Source organism: Glycine soja, chromosome 4 (assembly GCF_004193775.1).
Source record: "Glycine soja cultivar W05 chromosome 4, ASM419377v2, whole genome shotgun sequence".
NCBI classification, from domain to species: domain Eukaryota; kingdom Viridiplantae; phylum Streptophyta; class Magnoliopsida; order Fabales; family Fabaceae; genus Glycine; species Glycine soja.
Window position 1 is genome coordinate 4882920 of NC_041005.1, and position 19839 is coordinate 4902758.

Below are 19839 nucleotides of genomic sequence, written 5' to 3' on the forward strand. Positions count from 1 at the left end.
GTTGAGCACTATATAAAGTGAAGAGAAGACCCATAAATCTAAGCCTTAAGGTTTTGGGTTAAAGTGTGGTGTCAAGTTCCCTTATGTGATTGCTCATGACTCATTGGTGTAAATCTCTCTTGTCTTTACTCCCTCGAATTCCCCAATAACTGGTATCAAAGTCGATGGTTCGACTTGGTGACCGGTTCAAACGAGTAAGATAACGCTTGAAAGGCACAAATGGTCCTTGAACCAAATAATTGTTGGTGCATGCTTATTAGGCACAAGTGGTCCTTGAACCAAAGTAACGATCACACCAATGTTGATATTGACCATTAATCGCCTTAGTAGAAGGAACATAGCTTTTAATCTAATGAAGGGATCAAGGAATCCTAAAAATGGACAAATTGTCATAGCATCATTTTGGACATACAATTGCAAAGGTAGGTGTCAAGTCGAAGGAAGCCAAAGAAGTATGATATCTCCTGAAAGGCTTGCACCTTTTTGTGATCCTTGAATGACACTCAAATGATGTCATTTAGCTAAATAAAGTTCAGGATCTTCTTTGTGACTTAAAGATGTTCAAATCCCTTCAAAGGCTTCCATCTAACGGTACAAGGTTGTAAATGTATGTTTTACCCCACAATTGACAATCGAAAAGTGTTTATATATACAACAATGTCCACACAAAAAACATTATACATAAATATATCATAAAAATAAAAAGACAAACTTACAACAAAAAATAATGTATACATTTTGTACCTATCATATATATGCTAAACTAACATGTGGTGTCGTTGGCCTTGCTTAATAGTTGGTACCTAAAACACAAGGAAACAACAACTCATGCATATCAACTACATGTTGTAGATCCTAAAATAGCAACAACAAACAAACACACAGGGAGAGCTCTTCTTAACAACGATTATGCAACCAACAATATGAAAAAGATAAGTGCACATTGCAAAGACTGTCTCATTCATTGTCAGGTGCTACTCATATAACTCACTCAATAAAGATAAGGTCACAAGTGGACCTTTGGAGATAACTGACATAGCATCAAAGCAGTTGACTTCGAGCATTGCCTCCAATAACACAATGACCTCATCATGCGACAGTAAGTGGTGGGAAGAAGCCTCCCAACAATAAGAATATGTAAAAGACATCATTTAATGTGAATATATCTATATCACAAAGATTATAATTCATTTAAAATAGGGCAAATAGTCATTTTCGTTATTGAATGTGTAAGTCGTTAACAAACTCATCCATGAAAGATAAAAATTTAATTTTTAATTCCTGAAAATGTACAAAATGCGACAAATTCATTCATCCATTAACTTTTGTCTGTTACCATTAATGAGAGAGTCTATGTGACATAGAGGGACAAAAATGTTACAAAATTGATTGCCAACATGATTGCTAAATAGATTGGATGAAAATGTCAATAAGTTATCATTGGACGAAAATGTCACTAAGTTACCATTATTGAACCTAAATGGGAGTAATTTTTTGTTGAACGAATATGTCAGTAATTCTTTTTTGCACCAAAATGTCATTATGTTTTCATAGGACTAAAATGTCAGTAAGTTATCATTATTGAACCAAAATGTCAGTAATTTTTTATTAGATGTCAATGTTAGTAATTATTATAATTTTGATTCAAAAAAGTGAAATACGAGATATGTTTATTGGACGTAAATGCCAGCAATCCTTACACATAACATATAAATGAACACTACATATTAGATTCAACTGTTGTGCTGAGATGGACAATTTTCAGGAAACTGTCGCAAATAATTGGAATTTGCCATTGGATGGTAGGCCTATGTTTGTTGTTTGGAAGAAGCTACAACGGCTACAACCTCATATCAAGAAACTCTGCAGACCACTATCTGATATGTCCAATAAAATTACACATGCTAGAGACAACTTAACCAATGCTCAATAAGATCTTAGCACTAACATGATGAATGTTGAGAAGATCAACAAGGCTAAGGAGCTCTCTGAATCTCTTGTTAATTTGCAGGAACTAGAGGAAAGTATGCTCAGACAACGAGCAAAAATAGACTGGTTGAGATTAAGCGACGGTAATAATAAGTATTTCCATGTTGCGATAAAGATAAGGAATCAAACCAATGGCATAAAGAAAATCATGAGAAATGATGGTACATATACTACAGATCAGAAGGCAATAGAAACCAAAGTCGTGGCGTTTTACAGAAATCTAATGGGGAAGGCTTCAGGCGATCTTGAGGGAGTAGACATCAGTGCAATGTGAGCAGGTAACCAATTAACCAATATACAGAGGGAGATACTAATAGGTTCGGTTACTGAAGTAGAGATCACAGATGCTTTGAACGGCATTGACAATGATAAGGCACTGGGCTTGGATGGTTTTGGGGCATATTTCTTCAAAAAAAGCCTGGCACATTATTAAACAAGATGTAATAGCAACAGTTCAAGATTTTTTTAGAAACAACCGTATGTATAGAGCTGTTAATTGTTCTAGTGTTACCTTGATTCCAAAACACAAGGGAGCAAAAGAAATCAAGGATTATCGACCGATTGCGTGTTGTAGCACATTGTACAAGATCATATCCAAGATTTTGGCGAATAGATTGAGCAAAGTGCTAGGGACAATCGTTGGAAATAATCAAGCGGCATTTGTGAAAGGGCAGAAAATACATAACCACATCCTACTCACCTATGAATTGATCAAGGGATATGAAAGAAAGAGAATTTATCCGAGATGTTTTATGCAAATGGATATTCAAAAAGCCTACGATACGGTGGATTGGAATGCGCTTGAAAAAATATTGAATGAGGTGGGTTGTCCTCAGCAATTTAAGAATTGGATAATGATTGCGGTATCAACTGTATCCTATAGATTCAACGTCAATGGGTACAAGACTGAGATCATGGAAGCGAGAAGAGGCCTCCGACAAGGCGACCCAATATCACCTATGCTCTTTGTTATTGTCATGGAATGCCTCAATAGATACTTGTACAAAATGCAAAAGGATGGAGACTTTAATTATCATCCAAAATGTGATAAATTGAAGATTACAAACCTTTGTTTTGTGGATGACTTACTGCTTTTTTCCAGGGGTGACAAGATCTCAATTGGTATGATGATGAGGGCCTACGAAAGTTTCTCGAAGGCAACAGGTCTAGTGGTGAATCCACAGAAATGCCGCCTGTTTTGTGCTGGTATTGATGCTGTGACCAAAAGGGAGATTCTAGAGGTATCGGGTTTCCAAGAAGGGCAATTACCGTTTAAATATTTAGGCGTTCCGGTGACTAGTAAAAAGTTATCTACCATCCATTATTCACCTTTGATTGATAAAATTGTAGGCAAAATCAAGCACTGGACAACACAACTCTTATCTTATGCAGGAAGGTTACAGCTTGTCAATAGAGTTATGTTTGCACTTACTAACTATTGGCTAAACTGTTTTCCTTTTCCTAAAAGTGTGCTATAGAAAATTGAAGCAATCTGCCGGATTTTCCTATGGACTGGGGGATTTGAAGGAAGTCGTAAATCTCCGGTAGCTTGGAAGCAAATATGCAGTCCGCGAAGCTGTGGTGGTCTGAATGTCATTGACATTGACATTTGGAATAAAGCTAACTTGATGAAATTACTTTGGAATTTGAGCGGCAAAGAAGACTCCTTATGGGTGAAGTGGATACAAGCATATTATGTAAAGAGAAGCGAGCTGATGCATATTGAGATAAAAAAACACCGATTCTTGGATCATGAAAGCCATACTAAAGCAGCAAGAAGATTTAGAAAAAATAGACAATATGGAAGAACTCATGATACGAGGCAGCATCAATATGGGTAAATTATATCGTAAGCTGCAATATTGTGGACAAAGAATGGAATGGAATAATTTGTTATACGGAAACACCGCGAGGCCCCGTGCAAACTTTATATTGTGGCTTGCGTGCCATGGTAGATTATCAACCAAGGATAGATTGTGCAAGTATGGAATGATTGATGATAAAAGCTGTTGTTTCTGTTCAGAAGAGGAATCGATGAATCATCTATTCTTTGCATGTGATAACAGTAAGCGTGTTTGGATGAAAGTTTTACAATGGGTGCAAATTCGCCATGATCCAAGTGATTGGCCTAATGAATTACATTGGCTCATACGTCACACCAAAGGGAAAGGGACTCGAGCGACTGTTCTCAAAATGGCGATTGCTGAAACCATTTATGAGATTTAGAATATTCGGAACAACAAAATTTTTGGCCAAGCTATTGATATCAATACAGTAGGAAAGAAAATAATAAATACACTGGTGTATAGAGGGTGGAATAATAAAAGGCTTAGGAAATATATAGATATCTTAATGCTAGAAGGGGATAGCATATAGGTTTTATTTATTTGTCTGCCACGTTTTTTTTAGTCTACTGGGTGCTGGGTAATAGCTGAATCCAAATGGGATCGTTTTGTACCTATTGATTTTTTTGAATTTAATAAAGTATTTTTTATATTAAAAAAAAGTGAAATATGAGATATATTTATCTTTTATTTATAGTAGATTGTGACTAATTATAATTTGAAAAAATTTATAATGATTGGTACACTGTTACAATGTTTATTTAGGATATTTTTTATTGTTACAGGTAAATTATGGTCGTTAATCAATATTATGGTTATTATTGTGTTTGTTTTAAATTATGTTTAGTTCCCTATTTTTTTAAGTGATTATTGTAATATTATGTTTGCAATGATAAAAAAAAAGGATAAAATTTATCCTAAAATTATATTTTACCCTTAAGTGAAATGAAATTTGGGGTCTAACAAATTAGTCCAATAGAAACATAATGATATTTTGGTCAAACAAAAATTTACTGACATTTGTGTTCAATAAAAAATTAGTGACATTTTGATACAATGGAAAATTATTGACATTTTGGTCAAATAATAGTAATTTACTGACATTTTCGTCCAACAAAAAATTACTAACATTTAGGTTCATTGATAATTTACTGACATTTTCGTCCAATCTATCTGATAGTCATGTTGACAATCAATTTTGTGACACTTTTGTCCATCTATGTCACATAGGCTCTCTCATTAACAATAACAGACAAAAGTTAACATATGAATGAATTTGTCGCACTTTTTACACTTTTCAGGGACTAAAAATTTGAATTTTCATCTTTCAATGATGAATTTGTTAGCGATTTACACATTCAGAGACGAAAATGATCATTCACCCTTTAAAACATATTGATAATAAAGTAAATTACACTTGCACCCCTTGTGTTTTTTTCAAATTGCACTCGACACCCCCTTTTTTTGCACCCTACAAAAAACCCCTTCATTATTTAGCTCACATTACACCGAGACCTTCTTCCTCCGAAACATCGTTTAATAATTTAACAAAAAGTAGACACATGTTGGTCACATGACTTTCAATGAAAATTTATGTCTAAAATATCATATCTTTTTCCTCTTAACTCCATAAAAAATATGACATCATTTTCAACCTAAAAATATTTTAACACTCTTCCTTCTTTTCTTTTTTCTCTAATTGAACGTGAACCCACATTGCTGGTACGCATGTGTTAACACCTAACCTTCTTCTTCTACTTTTTTGTAGTTCAGTTTTTTTGGTGTGTGTTGAGTCGTTTGGTTGTTGTGTCTTTGTTGATGTGTTTCCAGCAATGTCTATTGATTGAATATGGTTATTTGTTTCAAATTTTAGTGTTTTGCTCCTACATTTTTGTTTTTAACTCTTTCTTTTGAAGTATTTATTTTTTATGGCTAGGCGTTTGATATAATGTCTCAATCAAGAGCTATATCTTCTTTAAGTGTTAGCTACAATGAAGTAAAAGTCAAATATTAAAAGAAAAATTGTTATTGCCTTAAGAAAAGGTCCATTCACATGGTCAATTGTTTATATTTAATAAAGATGTCAAGCTAATTTCGTCTACTCACATATTTTAATTGACGTTAGTTAACGACGTTAACAGAAAGGGGGTAAAAGTAATGTAAAAAAGGGAGGGGATATCGGGTGCAATTTGAGAAAAATACCGGGAACACGAGTGTAACAAAGATGTTAGGACAATTTCGTTTGCTCACATATTTTAATTGATGTTAGTTCAGGAAGGGGAGGGGTATAAGTAATGTAAAAAAAAAATATTGAATAAAATTTGAGAATAATACAGAAAGTGCGAGTATAATTTACTCTTGATAATATACACTGATATTGATTAGATGAGAAATTATGTATTTTAATTTATAGCATATAAGTATATTACAATTAATTTAAAATACTTTATCTAAATATAGACAATCATGTATGATGAAATTGTTGATTTGTGTAATAAATAATTTTAAAGTCATATATAAAATATGTTTTAATTGATTGATACGTAATTTTTTTTATAATTTTAATACATAAAAACTAAACTCTATTAATTACATTAAAACACAAAAATATTAAAGAATAATACCATTTTATTACTTTAATTTTTTTAATAAGAATATTTTAGTTATATAAATGAGTTTAATTAATGGATATCATCAATGTGAAGTAATTTTACACTTATAAGTCAAATACTATGACCAAACACGTTAATAAATAAAAAATATGATAAAGTAATCAAATCAGATTAAATATTTAAATAAAATATTTTTAAAAATATAAATTAAAGTTTAAATAAAGTTCTGATATTTTAAAAAAAATACATTACAGATATTTAAGTTTTAATATAATTTTTTATTATGTATATTGTTTGATGAATAATGAATAATACAAAGAAATTAATATTAAATTTAATAAAATATTCTTTTTAATATTAATTATTTTAATGTATATTATGTAAATCAAAATACAGAATATATATATAAAGTAACATAATAATTAATAAATAATGTGAATTTGAAATATTTTTTAGCACGGTTAATAGATAAATGAATTTTTTAAATATGTTGATAGGCTTAGGACCTTTGATGGGATATTTTTCTTAAAAGAAAATAATGAATTTTTTAAAAATATGTTTGTTGGGTAAATTAGAGGAAATAATAATAAGATTTAATTATTTATTTAATCTTTATAATTAATAAGTATATTTGTTTAATATCTAAAATTTATATTTTAAGTTCTAAAAGATTCTAAAATTTATTAAATAATGGAGTTAAAAAAATTTAACAATAAAAATCTTATGAAAATTAAAATATAAAAACTAAAAAATTTATTTTTTGACAGGACGAATAGTTAAATTAAACCTAATAATAATTTATCAAAAAAAAAAAAAGGAATGATGGGACAGAGAGAGAGAGAGAGGAGTATGTGATAGACGTGAGAGTGAAAAGGAATAAGGATAAGTTGTCGAAAAGAAAGGATGAGTTGGTTGGTATTTGTTTTTGTTGTTGGCTGTGCGATCACTCATCTCACCTCTTCTCATCAACGCTGCGAAAGACAATGGAGCTGACACCCCAGCAGCTGAGCCAATACAACGGCACGGACCCATCGAAGCCGATCTACGTGGCGGTGAAGGGCCGCGTCTACGACGTCACCACCGGAAAATCCTTTTACGGCCCCGGCGGCCCCTACGCCATGTTCGCCGGCAAAGACGCCAGCAGAGCCCTGGCGAAGATGAGCAAGAACGACGACGACATCTCCCCCTCCCTCGACGGCCTCTCCGACAAGGAGATCGGCGTTCTCAACGACTGGGAGAACAAATTCCAAGCTAAGTACCCTGTCGTTGCTCGTGTTCTCAATTAATCATATGATAACCTAAGTGTATTTTGTACTCTATCATGTGAGTGGCATGATCTCTTTCTGTAACCGAACTCAATCACCCTTTAATCCCTAATAATATTAATAAAATTCCTCTATCCAAATTCTGGATACGGGATTGGATTTCTCTTTCATGCATCTCATCTTGCTCCTCTAATTGATTTTAATTTCTTTTATTGCTTAAGAAAGGGATTTTCGTTGCATTTCCAATTTGGGTTATCTTATTTGAGTACAAGCCACTATCAAGGAGAAATTAAGAAAATTGCTCTGCAATCTGCGTAATTAAATTATCTTCTCTGCTAAATTATATATAAATCTCTGAAACCAAAGTCATGAGTAATACAAGATCAAGGGCCAACGGCAACTCATATCAATGAAAGATGAGTGTGAAAGAATTGTTGCACGCACAAGCCACATATTTGGGTTATATTAGGCAAAATTAATTGGAAAATTAGCTTTTAACTAAAAGTTAATTTATTAAATTAGAAGTATTTTCTAAAATTAAATTAGTTGTTGAATAGTGTAAAATTAAAAAAAAAAATAATAAAATAAAAATTTATTTAAAAAGGAAAACAAGAAGATTAAATTAATGTATTAAGAATAAAAATAAAAGAAAATATAAAAAATTAGAAGTTATTGTTTTATAAAATATTATTTTAAGTTACGTTTTAAAAATTGTTAAAAAATACTATAAAAAATATTTATTTAAGAAACAATTAAGTAAATTTTTTAGCTGATAAAAAAATTAAAGAGTTTTCATCAGGCAAGTCTAATATGTAGACAAATAAGAAAAAAATACATTTATGCGGGTTTTTTTTTGGCTAAATTCCTTGTCTGCGGATATTACACACTGTTAGGTGTGTCTAAAACTTTCAAATAGAATTTAGTAGGACAATTTTTATTCGCACATCTTGAACTTATTGTAAGCTTTTTTTAATAACTACTTAAATATCTCATGCATTAAGTTATATTCAGTTTTTCAAGAGAAACTAAATGAATTTTTGGTGTTGTGTCGATCAAGAGAGATAGACTTTAATCATTTTTATTGATGGAGGGAGGTAAGTACAGAATCATAAAAGGAAGAGATATCAACTATAATCATTTAAATTATTTAATTTTAATAAAAGTAAACCATCAATTTAGTTCCTCAATTATTACCCTCTTTTCTAAATAGTCCTTAGCAAGTAATTTCTAAATTATTGATGAATATTTGTCGTTTTTTTTAAAGCAATGAATATTTACCATTATATATTTTTTATCAGAGGGTAAATAAAGGAAATAAGTTTTGTCAATATATTTGAATTTTACTATATTTTACTAACACCTAAGGATTAATTTGAATTTTTAAAAATATTTAAGGGACTATTTTGGTATGATTTCTAACACTTAAGAATACATATTTAAGTTTACGCAGTGATATTTGGACTAGTGCAATCGAAGTCAAGCATGTTAGTGTTTCACAAACAATGACAAAAAGTAAAAAATATATGCAAAGAATAGTAATAAAAGGTTTAAATTGCTAATCTCTAGTGTAGCGTTTATAAACTTACTTCATTCATAAATGTTAATGTAATTATTATTAAAATTTGGAGCTGAGGGATACCAGGATAGATGTGATCAAAGTGGACTCGACGATCTCGTAAGTCGGATCGTGAATATTTTTTGTTAAAAAAAACAAGAGAAAGGACCTCATATTTATAGAGTGACCTTGTTTGTTTGGGTCGTATACCCAAGTTGATATGAACCCCATAATACTTATATTGGATCTTTACATATAAAAAATAATTAATTATAACTATATTAATGTAAAAAAAAGAAATTATAACTATTTAAACGTGAATAATGAACAACCATTTGATTTGTAATGATTTCAAATATTTTTTTTACCCTTCCACTCTACTTGTTTTTGTTTTTAACTCGACAAAACATATCTTAATGATCTATCTGGCATAATCCTAAAAAAATGATCTATCTGGAACTAGTGATTTTGAGATTTTTTTTTTTGGAAAAATAAAAAATTTGGTTTATCTTTATTTTTTATATTAATATTAAAGGGGCGTTGTCTATAATTTTATAAAAGAAAGTCTTCTTAAGTGATTACTAACGAGCCAATAAAAATAAGGCCCTTAATAAATTACAATAGAAATTGCTAATCACGAATTATAATTACTTTTTCATAAGGAACGTCACATTTTTTTTATTTTAAGTAAGAAATCAATAATATGTTAGACTTTTTTCTAATTAATATATATATACATATATAAATTATTAACAAATATTTTTCGATCGATGGTTCTAAATCTCGAGTTTTAGTAATCTTAATCTTAACGGGTCTTATATACGTGGATTTAAATATAACGTTATTGCTTTCTCACTCAAATGTCATGTGAAGACGGTAAGAATAAAAAATTATAAGGTTAAATTTAAATAAAAAATATTTCAAAATTAAAATCACACACTAATCTTATTAAAAAGATTAAAAATGCATTAGTCTAGTAATTTTATTCGATTCGATCATGATCGATTCAATCATGATGTTCTCTACTCCATCCAATGATACTTGTGGTTAAAAAAAAAAATACTTCATTCCCATTAAATACGTCGATTTCATGCGGCAAAATTCTTAATAATTCGGGCTTATAAAGACTATTATGAATCTAGGCAATTGTAAACATATTTATTTATTATTAGATAAACCTTTTTTTTGGTAATAATTTTACATAAATACCTTTTATTCTTTTCCCCCATTGAAATATCTCTCTTCTCTCTTTCTTTCAGTTCCCTTCTTCTTTTCTTTCATATTCTATCATTATAATCATTGTTTTCTTACTCTTTTTCTTTGATCGTTTAACTCTTCCTTCTTTGACGATGTTATTCCTTTACGACACTATTCTCTAGCGAAGTTCATCCTTTGGTTCAACAAGGATATTGTTATGTCAAATTTGTTTCGATACAAATATTTTTGGGTGACAGATCAATTGCAAATATAATTCAAATATTTGTTGGCGTCATATTGATAGCAAATCTAATTCAACCCCTCGACGAATAAAACAAAACAACATTATTTACGACATGGTCAACGTTAGCTTATGAAGTCAACTTTGTTTTGTACTAAATTTGTTCTATTGTAATGATCTATGATAAATAAGTTATTTTAGAATCTTATCTAAAATATTTTAAAGAAAGTATACTTTTTCAAAAATTACAAAAGTATATATAGTAGGAAAAAGTGAAATAATGCGACCCAATTCTAGTTGATGCTAAAAGAATGAAACAATGACATACACCAAAATAAAAATTTACTTAAGAAATATGGATAGATATCTTGAGACATTTATTACTAGAAAAAATGGGTTACATTTTGGGGTACATTTTTAGACTTTAGAGAACAATAAAGATGAAATGTAAAATCTAGGGTTATCAAAGATATTATATAGAAGCATATTTTGAACAGTAAAAATTAAAAAAAAAAACAATTAATAATTTAAAATTGGAAGATAAACTTTTAGCATTTGGTGAATCTATTTGAATACAGAACCCCAGCCCATAGCCCATTTGATTATTGCAGGTATAGCCAAACAGAGTGCTGTGCGCCTTATTCCGGATTAGGGTTAAGCTTTCAACATTGTGCAAACTTGGACTCTGCCTCTCTCAGTTGAGTCACACAACATCACCACCGGTAAAAGCTCCAAACTTTTTTCCACCCCTTTTAGGTTCAAACTCGAAAGTCGTGATTTTTTTTGGTTGAAATGCATGTTATGTTTGTGGGCACTGTTGTTGTTGTTGTAAATTCTTAAAATTTCACGACGTTGCTGACAAACACAGACACAACGTTTGTTTGGTGCTTCGCAAGGAACAGAACAATGAGTGTCCAAAGCCAGAGTGGTTCAAGCAATGGCACCGAACGATCAAGGACGCATTGGACTCCATTGCTGGAACGCTATTTCATTGATCTCATGTTGGAGCATTTGCAGAGAGGGAACAGGGTTGGCCACACTTTCAACAAGCAAGCATGGACAGACATGCTCACCTCGTTCAATGATAACTTTGGTTCTCAGTACGACAAAGATGTCTTGAAAACTCGCTACACCAATTTGTGGAAGCAGTTCAATGATGTCAAGAGCCTTCTTTCTCACTTTGGTTTTTCCTGGGATGCTGCCCGGCAAATGGTTGTGGCTGCTGATGATGATTCTGTTTGGGATGCTTATTTGAAAGCTCACCCTGATGCTAGATGCTACAGAACAAAACCAGTGCTCAATTTTGATGATTTGTGTGTTATATATGGCCACACTGTTGCTGATGGAAGATATAGTTTATCTAGCCATGATGTAAACCTTGATGATCAAGTACAAGGACAACATTTGGGTGAGTATTGCTTTCACTTTATGCATATAATGTGCATTGCAGTTGAAACTAAATCAGAATAGAGATTAAGTTTGACTCATGTAAAAAGTTTTACATTGTCATCCTATCAGAAACCATGTTAGGTATCATACATGACAATTTTTTATTGGGTTGACACAGTAAAAACCCTTTAGACTGTTAGTGCGTATACTATCTTGTTTTGTTAGCAACATTGTTTTTTCTGGTGATTAGTCTAACGTGTGCAAGGAAACTAACTAATTGTCCAATAGTAATGTGAGCTAATGTTAATTATTTATTCTGTGACTTGTAGGTGATGGAATGGGAAGCATTGCTGTACCGAGTAGTGAACGTGCCAAGACAGATTGGACTGCTTCTATGGACCAGTTTTTTATAGAGCTTTTGCTGGATCAGTTAGGAAGGGGAAATCAAGTGGATAATGGATTCAATAAAAATGCTTGGACAGATATGCTAGCCCTCTTTAATGCTAAGTTTGGATGTCAACATGGTAGAAGGGTTTTAAAGAATCGGTTCAAGAAACTGTTGAAATATTACCGTGATATAACAAATCTTATAAAACAAGGCTTTTCGTGGGATGAACAACAACAAATGCTTTTGGCTGATGATGATGTCTGGAATGCTTATGTCAAGGTATGTATGTGATCAAGAAGACTAAGTATGTGAAGTGATTGAGGAGTATATAATGTACAAGATTCCTGGTTCTGATTGACTTAAAATTCTTGTAGGCACATCCGCACGCACGAACATATAGATCAAAAACTTTGCCAAACTATCGTGATTTAGAATTAATATTCAGAAATGTGGCTGAAAATGAGATCAGTAATTTGCAGCAGGAGAAAAATCATGAAGATGTCATATCAGAAACAAAGGCTGGTGAGTAGCAATGAAAAGCTTTTATCAGCATGTTCAATTTATTATGTTATTATCTTGCTTCTATTTTTTATTTTAAAGAAAATTAACTATTTTTTCCATAATGATCATGACAAACTCATGGAAAATCATCCAATATATTATACTTGTATGGAGCCATAACAAACTCATAAATATTTCCTGAATCTTTTTGTGTGAAAAGACTATAAGAATTTGTTTGGAACATGAGGGTTTTAAATTCCCAACTCCCAAGGGGAATTTCAGATCCCCTTGTTGCAATTGTCACTTAGTCACTTCACGCGTTTATAGCATGGAAATACCTAGGACATGTTTGTTATCTAGATATTATAATTTTTTAACTTCTTAGAAACTTATATTTATGAATCTAATTATGAGATGTGTAAATTTTTGAATGACCTACATAATTAGCATGGGTAGATTGTATTTGTGATCCCCTTGTTGCACTTGTCATTTCTTGAATATGTTATAATTCATATTTTAGGCCATAAGATCTTTGGAGAACTGAGTAGTTACCTCTGTGGTCGTATATCTTTCTGAAGGTGAAACAAAAGGAAGTCGCAACCCAAGTGGCACTGATCGTACTAGAACATATTGGACACCCCCAATGGACCGATGCCTCATTGACTTGTTATTGGAGCAGGTCAAACATGGAAATAGACTTGGGCAGACATTCATTGCCCAAGCTTGGAATGACATGATTACAACTTTCAATGAACGATTCAAATCTCAATACGACAAAGATGTTCTGAAGAATCGTTACAAACATTTCAGGAAACAGTTCAATGATGTAGACCATCTTCTTCAACAGGGTGGGTTCTCATGGGATGATACAAGAGAAATGATTGATGCAGAAGATCATGTTTGGGATGCTTATACAAAGGTGACCTATTTTCCACTCTGATCATGTGTCTTATGACTCATATTGTTCTATAATTAAGTTAACATATAAGTTATGCAGGCACACCCTGAAGCTCGATCACTTAGAGTTAAAACCTTGCCAGACTATTGGAAATTGTGTGTTATATTTGGAGCGGAAAGTTCTGATGCAAGATACGTCCATTTAGCACATAATGCAGATCTCAGTAGTGAATTACCGATGTATATAACAGGTTTGTTTTTCACATTACTTGCAACAGTAAGGCATTATCTTGGATAACACAGGCCGGTAGATTGATAAATGTGGCATGGTTAAAGCAATAAACAAGTTTCCTATTATTTTCTTTAACCTCCACTGGCAACCATGTATTCCTTCCTTCCTGAGCTCTTTTCTTTTGTTCTTGGCTAATGGGATGTCCAAATTCTAGACCAAATCAATTAAACCACACTTTGGATGGTTTTGTTTATTTTTCCTGTGAAGACGGAATGGAATCGGATGCAAAATGTATCATTTTTTTAACCTCATATCCTGCCCCCCCCCCCCCTCCCCTCTCTCAAATGCACCAAAATAGAATAGAACCCCAGATCTGCTTGTCGTATCACATTCTAAGTTGTAACACATCTACCGAAACACACTATTACACTTTTATAGGAAGGCGAGCAATGCTTGAGATTGAATATATCTTGTTTATCACATTAGTACCACTATCCTTGTGAAATGTCCAATAGGGTCAATTGCATCGGCATCTGTTGGGAATCAAGTATTTTCCAAATAAATTTAGATGGTGTTCCAGATTCTTATGGATATTTCTAATTTGAAGGTGAACAGAAGAATGGCTTTTTTCCAAATGTTTATGATGCTGGTTCTACAATAGAGTGGACAGAATCAATGGAACACTATATTGTTGACCTTATGATTGAGCAAGTAAATAGAGGAAATAGGATTGGCCATTTATTCAATGAGCAAGCTTGGATGCACATGGTCCAAGCGTTTAACGCTAGATGGGGACTCCAATCTGATAAGCAGGTTCTAATGGATCAATATTTCTGCTTGATGAAAAAACATGATGACATCAGCAATATTCTCAGTCACAGTGAATTTACATGGAATGAAACCCTACAAACGTTAAATGCTGAGGATGATGTCTGGGATGCATACATTAAGGTTTGGTCCTCTCTCCTTTGACAGAGTTCTTTGTTTGATACTATTTTCTATCTTGCAGTTATCTCTATTTTTTACTTCTTTTAGTTCTCTAATACTCCTGATCCTCCTCACTTCCAAGTATCCCATTTTCTTGATTAGATGTGTCTGCTTGCATAGGGGCCTATGGTGGAATAGGTTGCTACTACTGTTTCTTCAAAATCTTATTTATGATTGCAACTTGTTGCTGAATGATATTTGCAGGACCACCCAGATGCCATCTCATATAAAAACAAATGTTTGTATCTTTTCCATGATTTATGCAAGATTTTTGGAAACAAATTAATGGAAGTATCAGATGTAAGAGTGAGTGATCTGGAGCAGCTTCAATTGATGGAAGCAAATGATTTTACCATTGAAATGGATATGGATGAAACAAATGAAAGTTTGCTTAATGTTAGCAGTGTTGGTATATCAGACCAGGATCCGGGCAGGGCAAAGGAAATAGATGCGGATGGATCATTTGGGAATTTGGTTGTGAGTAGCAGCAATGAAATTGAGATTGTTGCCGTTGGAACATCAGGAAATTTAGATGTGGATATGGATATGACATCTGGAACCTGTGGGAATTTGGATGTGACTGGCGACACTCAAATATTATCTCAAGATAAACAAGGCCCTGACGAAATGGCTACAAATGGAACACGTGGGGATTTGGAATTGAGTGGCAACACTAAAATAACACAGCATGTCAGAAAAAGGCCTAATATGATGTTTCAAGACTCCAGACCTCCCAAAAAGAAGCTGGGAATGAAAGAAGCTTTGTCTGAGATGGCTAGTGCTGTTAAGGCACTGATGAATGATAAAGAGAACAACAATACATCATTTGACGATGCTTTAAGTGCACTTCGAGCTATGCCGGACGTAGATGATGACTTAGTAATGGATGCGTGTGATCTGTTGGAAGATGAGAGAAAGGCTAAGATATTTTTAGCTTTGGATATCTCTTTGCGAAAGAAGTGGTTGCTTAGAAAGCTTCGTCAGGGAAAGCCCACATGACTCAAACTGTATATAGCTTATAAAATTTTGAACTTTTCCTTGTCCAGATTTTCCTTTTCATCGCTAGCAAAATCTTAGAAACAATCCACATCGTAGTGTGGCTGTGTACAGTGCAACATAAAGCTTAAGCCATATACTAAATTACTGACATTGAATTTTTTTTCTTGATGGATCTAAGTTCATAACTACGCTGTTAGTCAGAGGTAAAATTCTTCTAGTGTGCGATGGTGACTATATTTTTGTTGTCGTATCACACTTAGGCCAGAAACTTAAAAGTTTGGCTGATTAAATTTGAAAGCTTCTTGACTTCAATTTCTTCGGTGGAACTTGTCTTCATTGTGTGTATGCAACTTTAGTAGCGTTTAAGATAACAGTACCTATTTTATTCGATAAGACGTGCATTGCTATATTAAATGGAAAATGATTCTCTTTGTATCATTTAAAATTGTTTTTTTTCTTCTTCTTTAAATCGTATTTAAGTTCAATAATCAAGATTGGTTTTGAAAGTAACTTGTGGACAGCCATAGATGTAAATAAGAACAATTTAGAAAGCATCTCTGCCATTTGTCCAATTCAAGAGCGAGTTAAATTGTTATGTTAAACAACATACTGACTAGAGCATAGCCCGCATAATAACATTAGATAAACAATGTTCTACACTTCTTGATTATCTTTACATTAAATAGCTTGAAATTGGATTATTGAAGGATGCCACATATCAATCAACGTAGCAGTTTCTTCAAATGTTGAAATGTTCGTTGCTTAATCCACTGTCGATCATGTGGCACGTAAGCATGACTTGAATGATCATAACTGCAAGTAGAAACCAAACAGCCATGGTAGTTACTGTCACGGCAAACACAATACGTAGACTTGAGTTTAGGTATTATAAAATGCTACATCGTTTTGAAATTTTTCTTATTAATGGTCATAGCAGGTAAAGATAGCAAATGATGCAGCAATACCATGATTTCTTCATGTTCTTATCAAAAGGAGATTGGCAGGGTAAACTATCAATTTTCTCATGGAAAAAAAAAATAAAGCAAAGTCTCTATTTCAGCAAAGCCAACAGATATATGATTCGTTATACTTTTCTTAGAAGTCATACATTTCAATCTGAATGTCGTAAGGAACAGAACCTTTAACAGATTAAGCTTCTAGCTAATGATCAATGCTAGGTAAAATGAGCAATCTACTACTGAGCAGTAAAACCTTGCCCGGAATTGCAAAGAGTACAAAGCAATTGGTTATTGGTATATCCTCTCGCTTTTTCTATGTTTTTTTTCTTCCTTTTTTCTATGAAGTCTCAAAATCATAAAACACAGATAAGTCATAGATATATACTTTGTACTAACTAATCAGTCAGAGTATAATGCATGCTTATTGCTCAAGAATCATGACTTAGAAAGAGAGAGAGAGAGAGAGAGAGAGAGAGAGAGAGACACTAATGCGCTCATGTCTGCAAGACCATCTATGAAGTTGTAGAGATCCACGATATCATAAGAGAGATTTCTGATGGTCGGATTTAACTCCTTCAATTTCCTTTCATACAATGCACATATGCCTGTATAAACACGAGATTGAAGTTTCTACTAATCTAACAGGTGATCTATGTAAAATCATTGGCAATGACAAAGAGTAACAAAATCACCAGTATAAGTCAACCATCTATTCATATCCATTTTTATTTGAATTTTTTTTTTCAAGTTTGCCACAGTGGCATACCCCTTCATACACACACGTCCACGCACGCACACCCCACAAGCGATACTTTGATACAATGGTTGAAGTATTATCATGAGTCCCAAATGTCATAGGTTTGAGTTATGGAATCAGCCTCTTGTTAATACAACTACTTCAACTATCTTAACATATTGAATTGTTAACATGAGACCCAGATGTCACAGTCACAGGTTTGAGTTGTGGATTCAGCTTCTTGCTAATACTACTACTACTTCCAACCGTTCAACAGCTGTTTGATGGCTTATATCAGCTTATGAACTACTCCCTCTCAATTCATATATAAGTAAAACTAACTAATTTTATACTAATTAAGAAAGTTAATTAAAATCATTTAATTTTTTAATCTCAAACAAAAAAATAAGATTATTTCTAAAATATTCTTCATTGAAACCCGTTATCATGAATAAGAAGAAGTCATTAAAAATAAAATTAGAATTAAATGAAGGATTTTTTAGGAATAATAACATTAAATAAAATAAAATTAATTAGATTTGTTTATATTTAAGTGCAATTTATAAGAACACTTTTTCCTTTATGTATAAGTCCAAAGGGAGTAGTAATCTCCAAAGTTTTGCTATCAATATTAAATTCTCCACTATTAGTGTGTTATCCACTATTTTCAATGCATTTTAATCATAATTATTCAGTTTACCAGGACTGTGTTCCTTCTCCAATCTAACATTGTAATTTTATTTGCAGATGTATATATTGATGTCCATTATGTCATTAAACTTCAATAGGTGCTTATTTCCTGCTAATAAGAATGTGTACATGAAACCAAATTTGCAAGCTAGGCAAGCACTTTCCTTTTGGACCAGTGATTTCCAACAAAAGAGAATTTACAAATTTCAAAAGATTGAGCATTTGGACCTGACATTATTTTTTCCAGTTGATAAGGTTGCACAAAGTATTATATATACTCAAGTCTTACAAGCAAAATCAAAGCATGCATAAGAGAAACATGGAAGAGATACTAGTATTAAGAGTAATAAAGTAATAATAATAATAATGATTAAATCAATAAACATGTTTTGGAGTTGATTTTGAAAGGAAAAAAATTGCAAAAAATATTGAGCAAGCTAAGGTATAAGAAGATGTAAGGGTAAGGAATATACCACCCATGGCCTGAGTTATTGATTCAAAATCCATAAATGTCCTAGTTGCTCGGTTCGTAGAGGCCTGCATCAGAATAATTGTGTGGCGATTTGCCTACACATTTGCAAACAAAATACACAATATAAAAATTACATTCGGTAAATGTAAATAAGAGAAAAATATATACAAGTACGCCATTAATACAATCATAAGAGCATGGAATGGAAACACGCAATAATCAGTCAATAATTTGAAGATTTTCACGGAATATGTTGGAAATTAAAAAGAAGTAATGATAAGACTAGACATGATGGAAAAATCGAAAACCTAAGTAACATGCAAAATTAATGATTGTGTCGGAAAGCAAAGAAACAAATTAGGTTGTTGAAGAAGTGGCACCATGTTGGTTAGTTACGGATGCAAAGCAAGAAGATCGCAACAACGTGAGGGAGAGGAATACGATTTTGATCAACTCCCTTCGTTGCAACTACGCAAGGTACCACACTCCAATTCGCCAACACCCACTCCAGTACTGCCACATGGACCCTTCACATGCTACTTTTCCTTTTTCAATAATATTTTCTTCGCTTTAATATGTTTTTTTTCATTTGATTTATGATAATTTTTTTTCTTCCTCTCCCACAAAAATTTTGTTTTAGATCTTTACCATGACAGTCATGTCCATTAAACATTTGATCATAATACGATTTGTGATAATTTAAAGAATGTTAATAATTATCTCAAAATCAAATTAAAAATAATTTTTTCTTTCTTTCTTTTATTTCATATTTTTTTCTTCTCTTCTCTTTTTTCCTCTTACGTGAAAATTCAACAAATCACCCTAAAACTACAATGACACCCGATCGCGAACCCGCTCAAACTATCACAAGATCAACATAGAATAG

General features: G+C 32.4%; 3 protein-coding genes across 5 annotated transcripts; 2 read left to right on the plus strand and 1 right to left on the minus strand.

Moving 5' to 3' along the window:
* Positions 1-7332: 7332 nt before the first annotated feature.
* LOC114408894 (probable steroid-binding protein 3) lies at positions 7333-7884 on the plus strand. The gene has a single exon (XM_028372093.1). It carries the CDS (start codon positions 7429-7431, stop codon positions 7729-7731), a length of 303 nt encoding a protein of 100 aa, XP_028227894.1. The 5' UTR covers positions 7333-7428; the 3' UTR covers positions 7732-7884.
* Positions 7885-11298: 3414 nt separating this feature from the next.
* LOC114408895 lies at positions 11299-16296 on the plus strand. Of its 3 annotated transcripts, none has more exons than XM_028372094.1 (8): positions 11299-11425; positions 11572-12111; positions 12422-12759; positions 12855-13002; positions 13560-13900; positions 13979-14129; positions 14718-15061; positions 15302-16296. In XM_028372094.1, exons 2-8 carry the CDS (start codon positions 11610-11612, stop codon positions 16094-16096), a joined length of 2619 nt encoding a protein of 872 aa, XP_028227895.1. In that variant the 5' UTR covers positions 11299-11425; positions 11572-11609; the 3' UTR covers positions 16097-16296. The 3 variants fall into 3 exon arrangements, with proteins under 3 accessions (XP_028227895.1, XP_028227897.1, XP_028227896.1); XM_028372096.1 differs by having other exon boundaries at positions 11600-12111; XM_028372095.1 differs by having other exon boundaries at positions 11606-12111.
* A 330-nt stretch (positions 16297-16626) lies between these two features.
* On the minus strand, positions 16627-19699 carry LOC114408897 (enhancer of rudimentary homolog). Its single transcript, XM_028372097.1, has 4 exons — positions 19334-19699; positions 18955-19048; positions 17540-17660; positions 16627-16909 (listed from the first exon to the last, which is right to left on the minus strand). Exons 1-4 carry the CDS (start codon positions 19334-19336, stop codon positions 16819-16821), a joined length of 309 nt encoding a protein of 102 aa, XP_028227898.1. The 5' UTR covers positions 19337-19699; the 3' UTR covers positions 16627-16818.
* Positions 19700-19839: the final 140 nt, after the last annotated feature.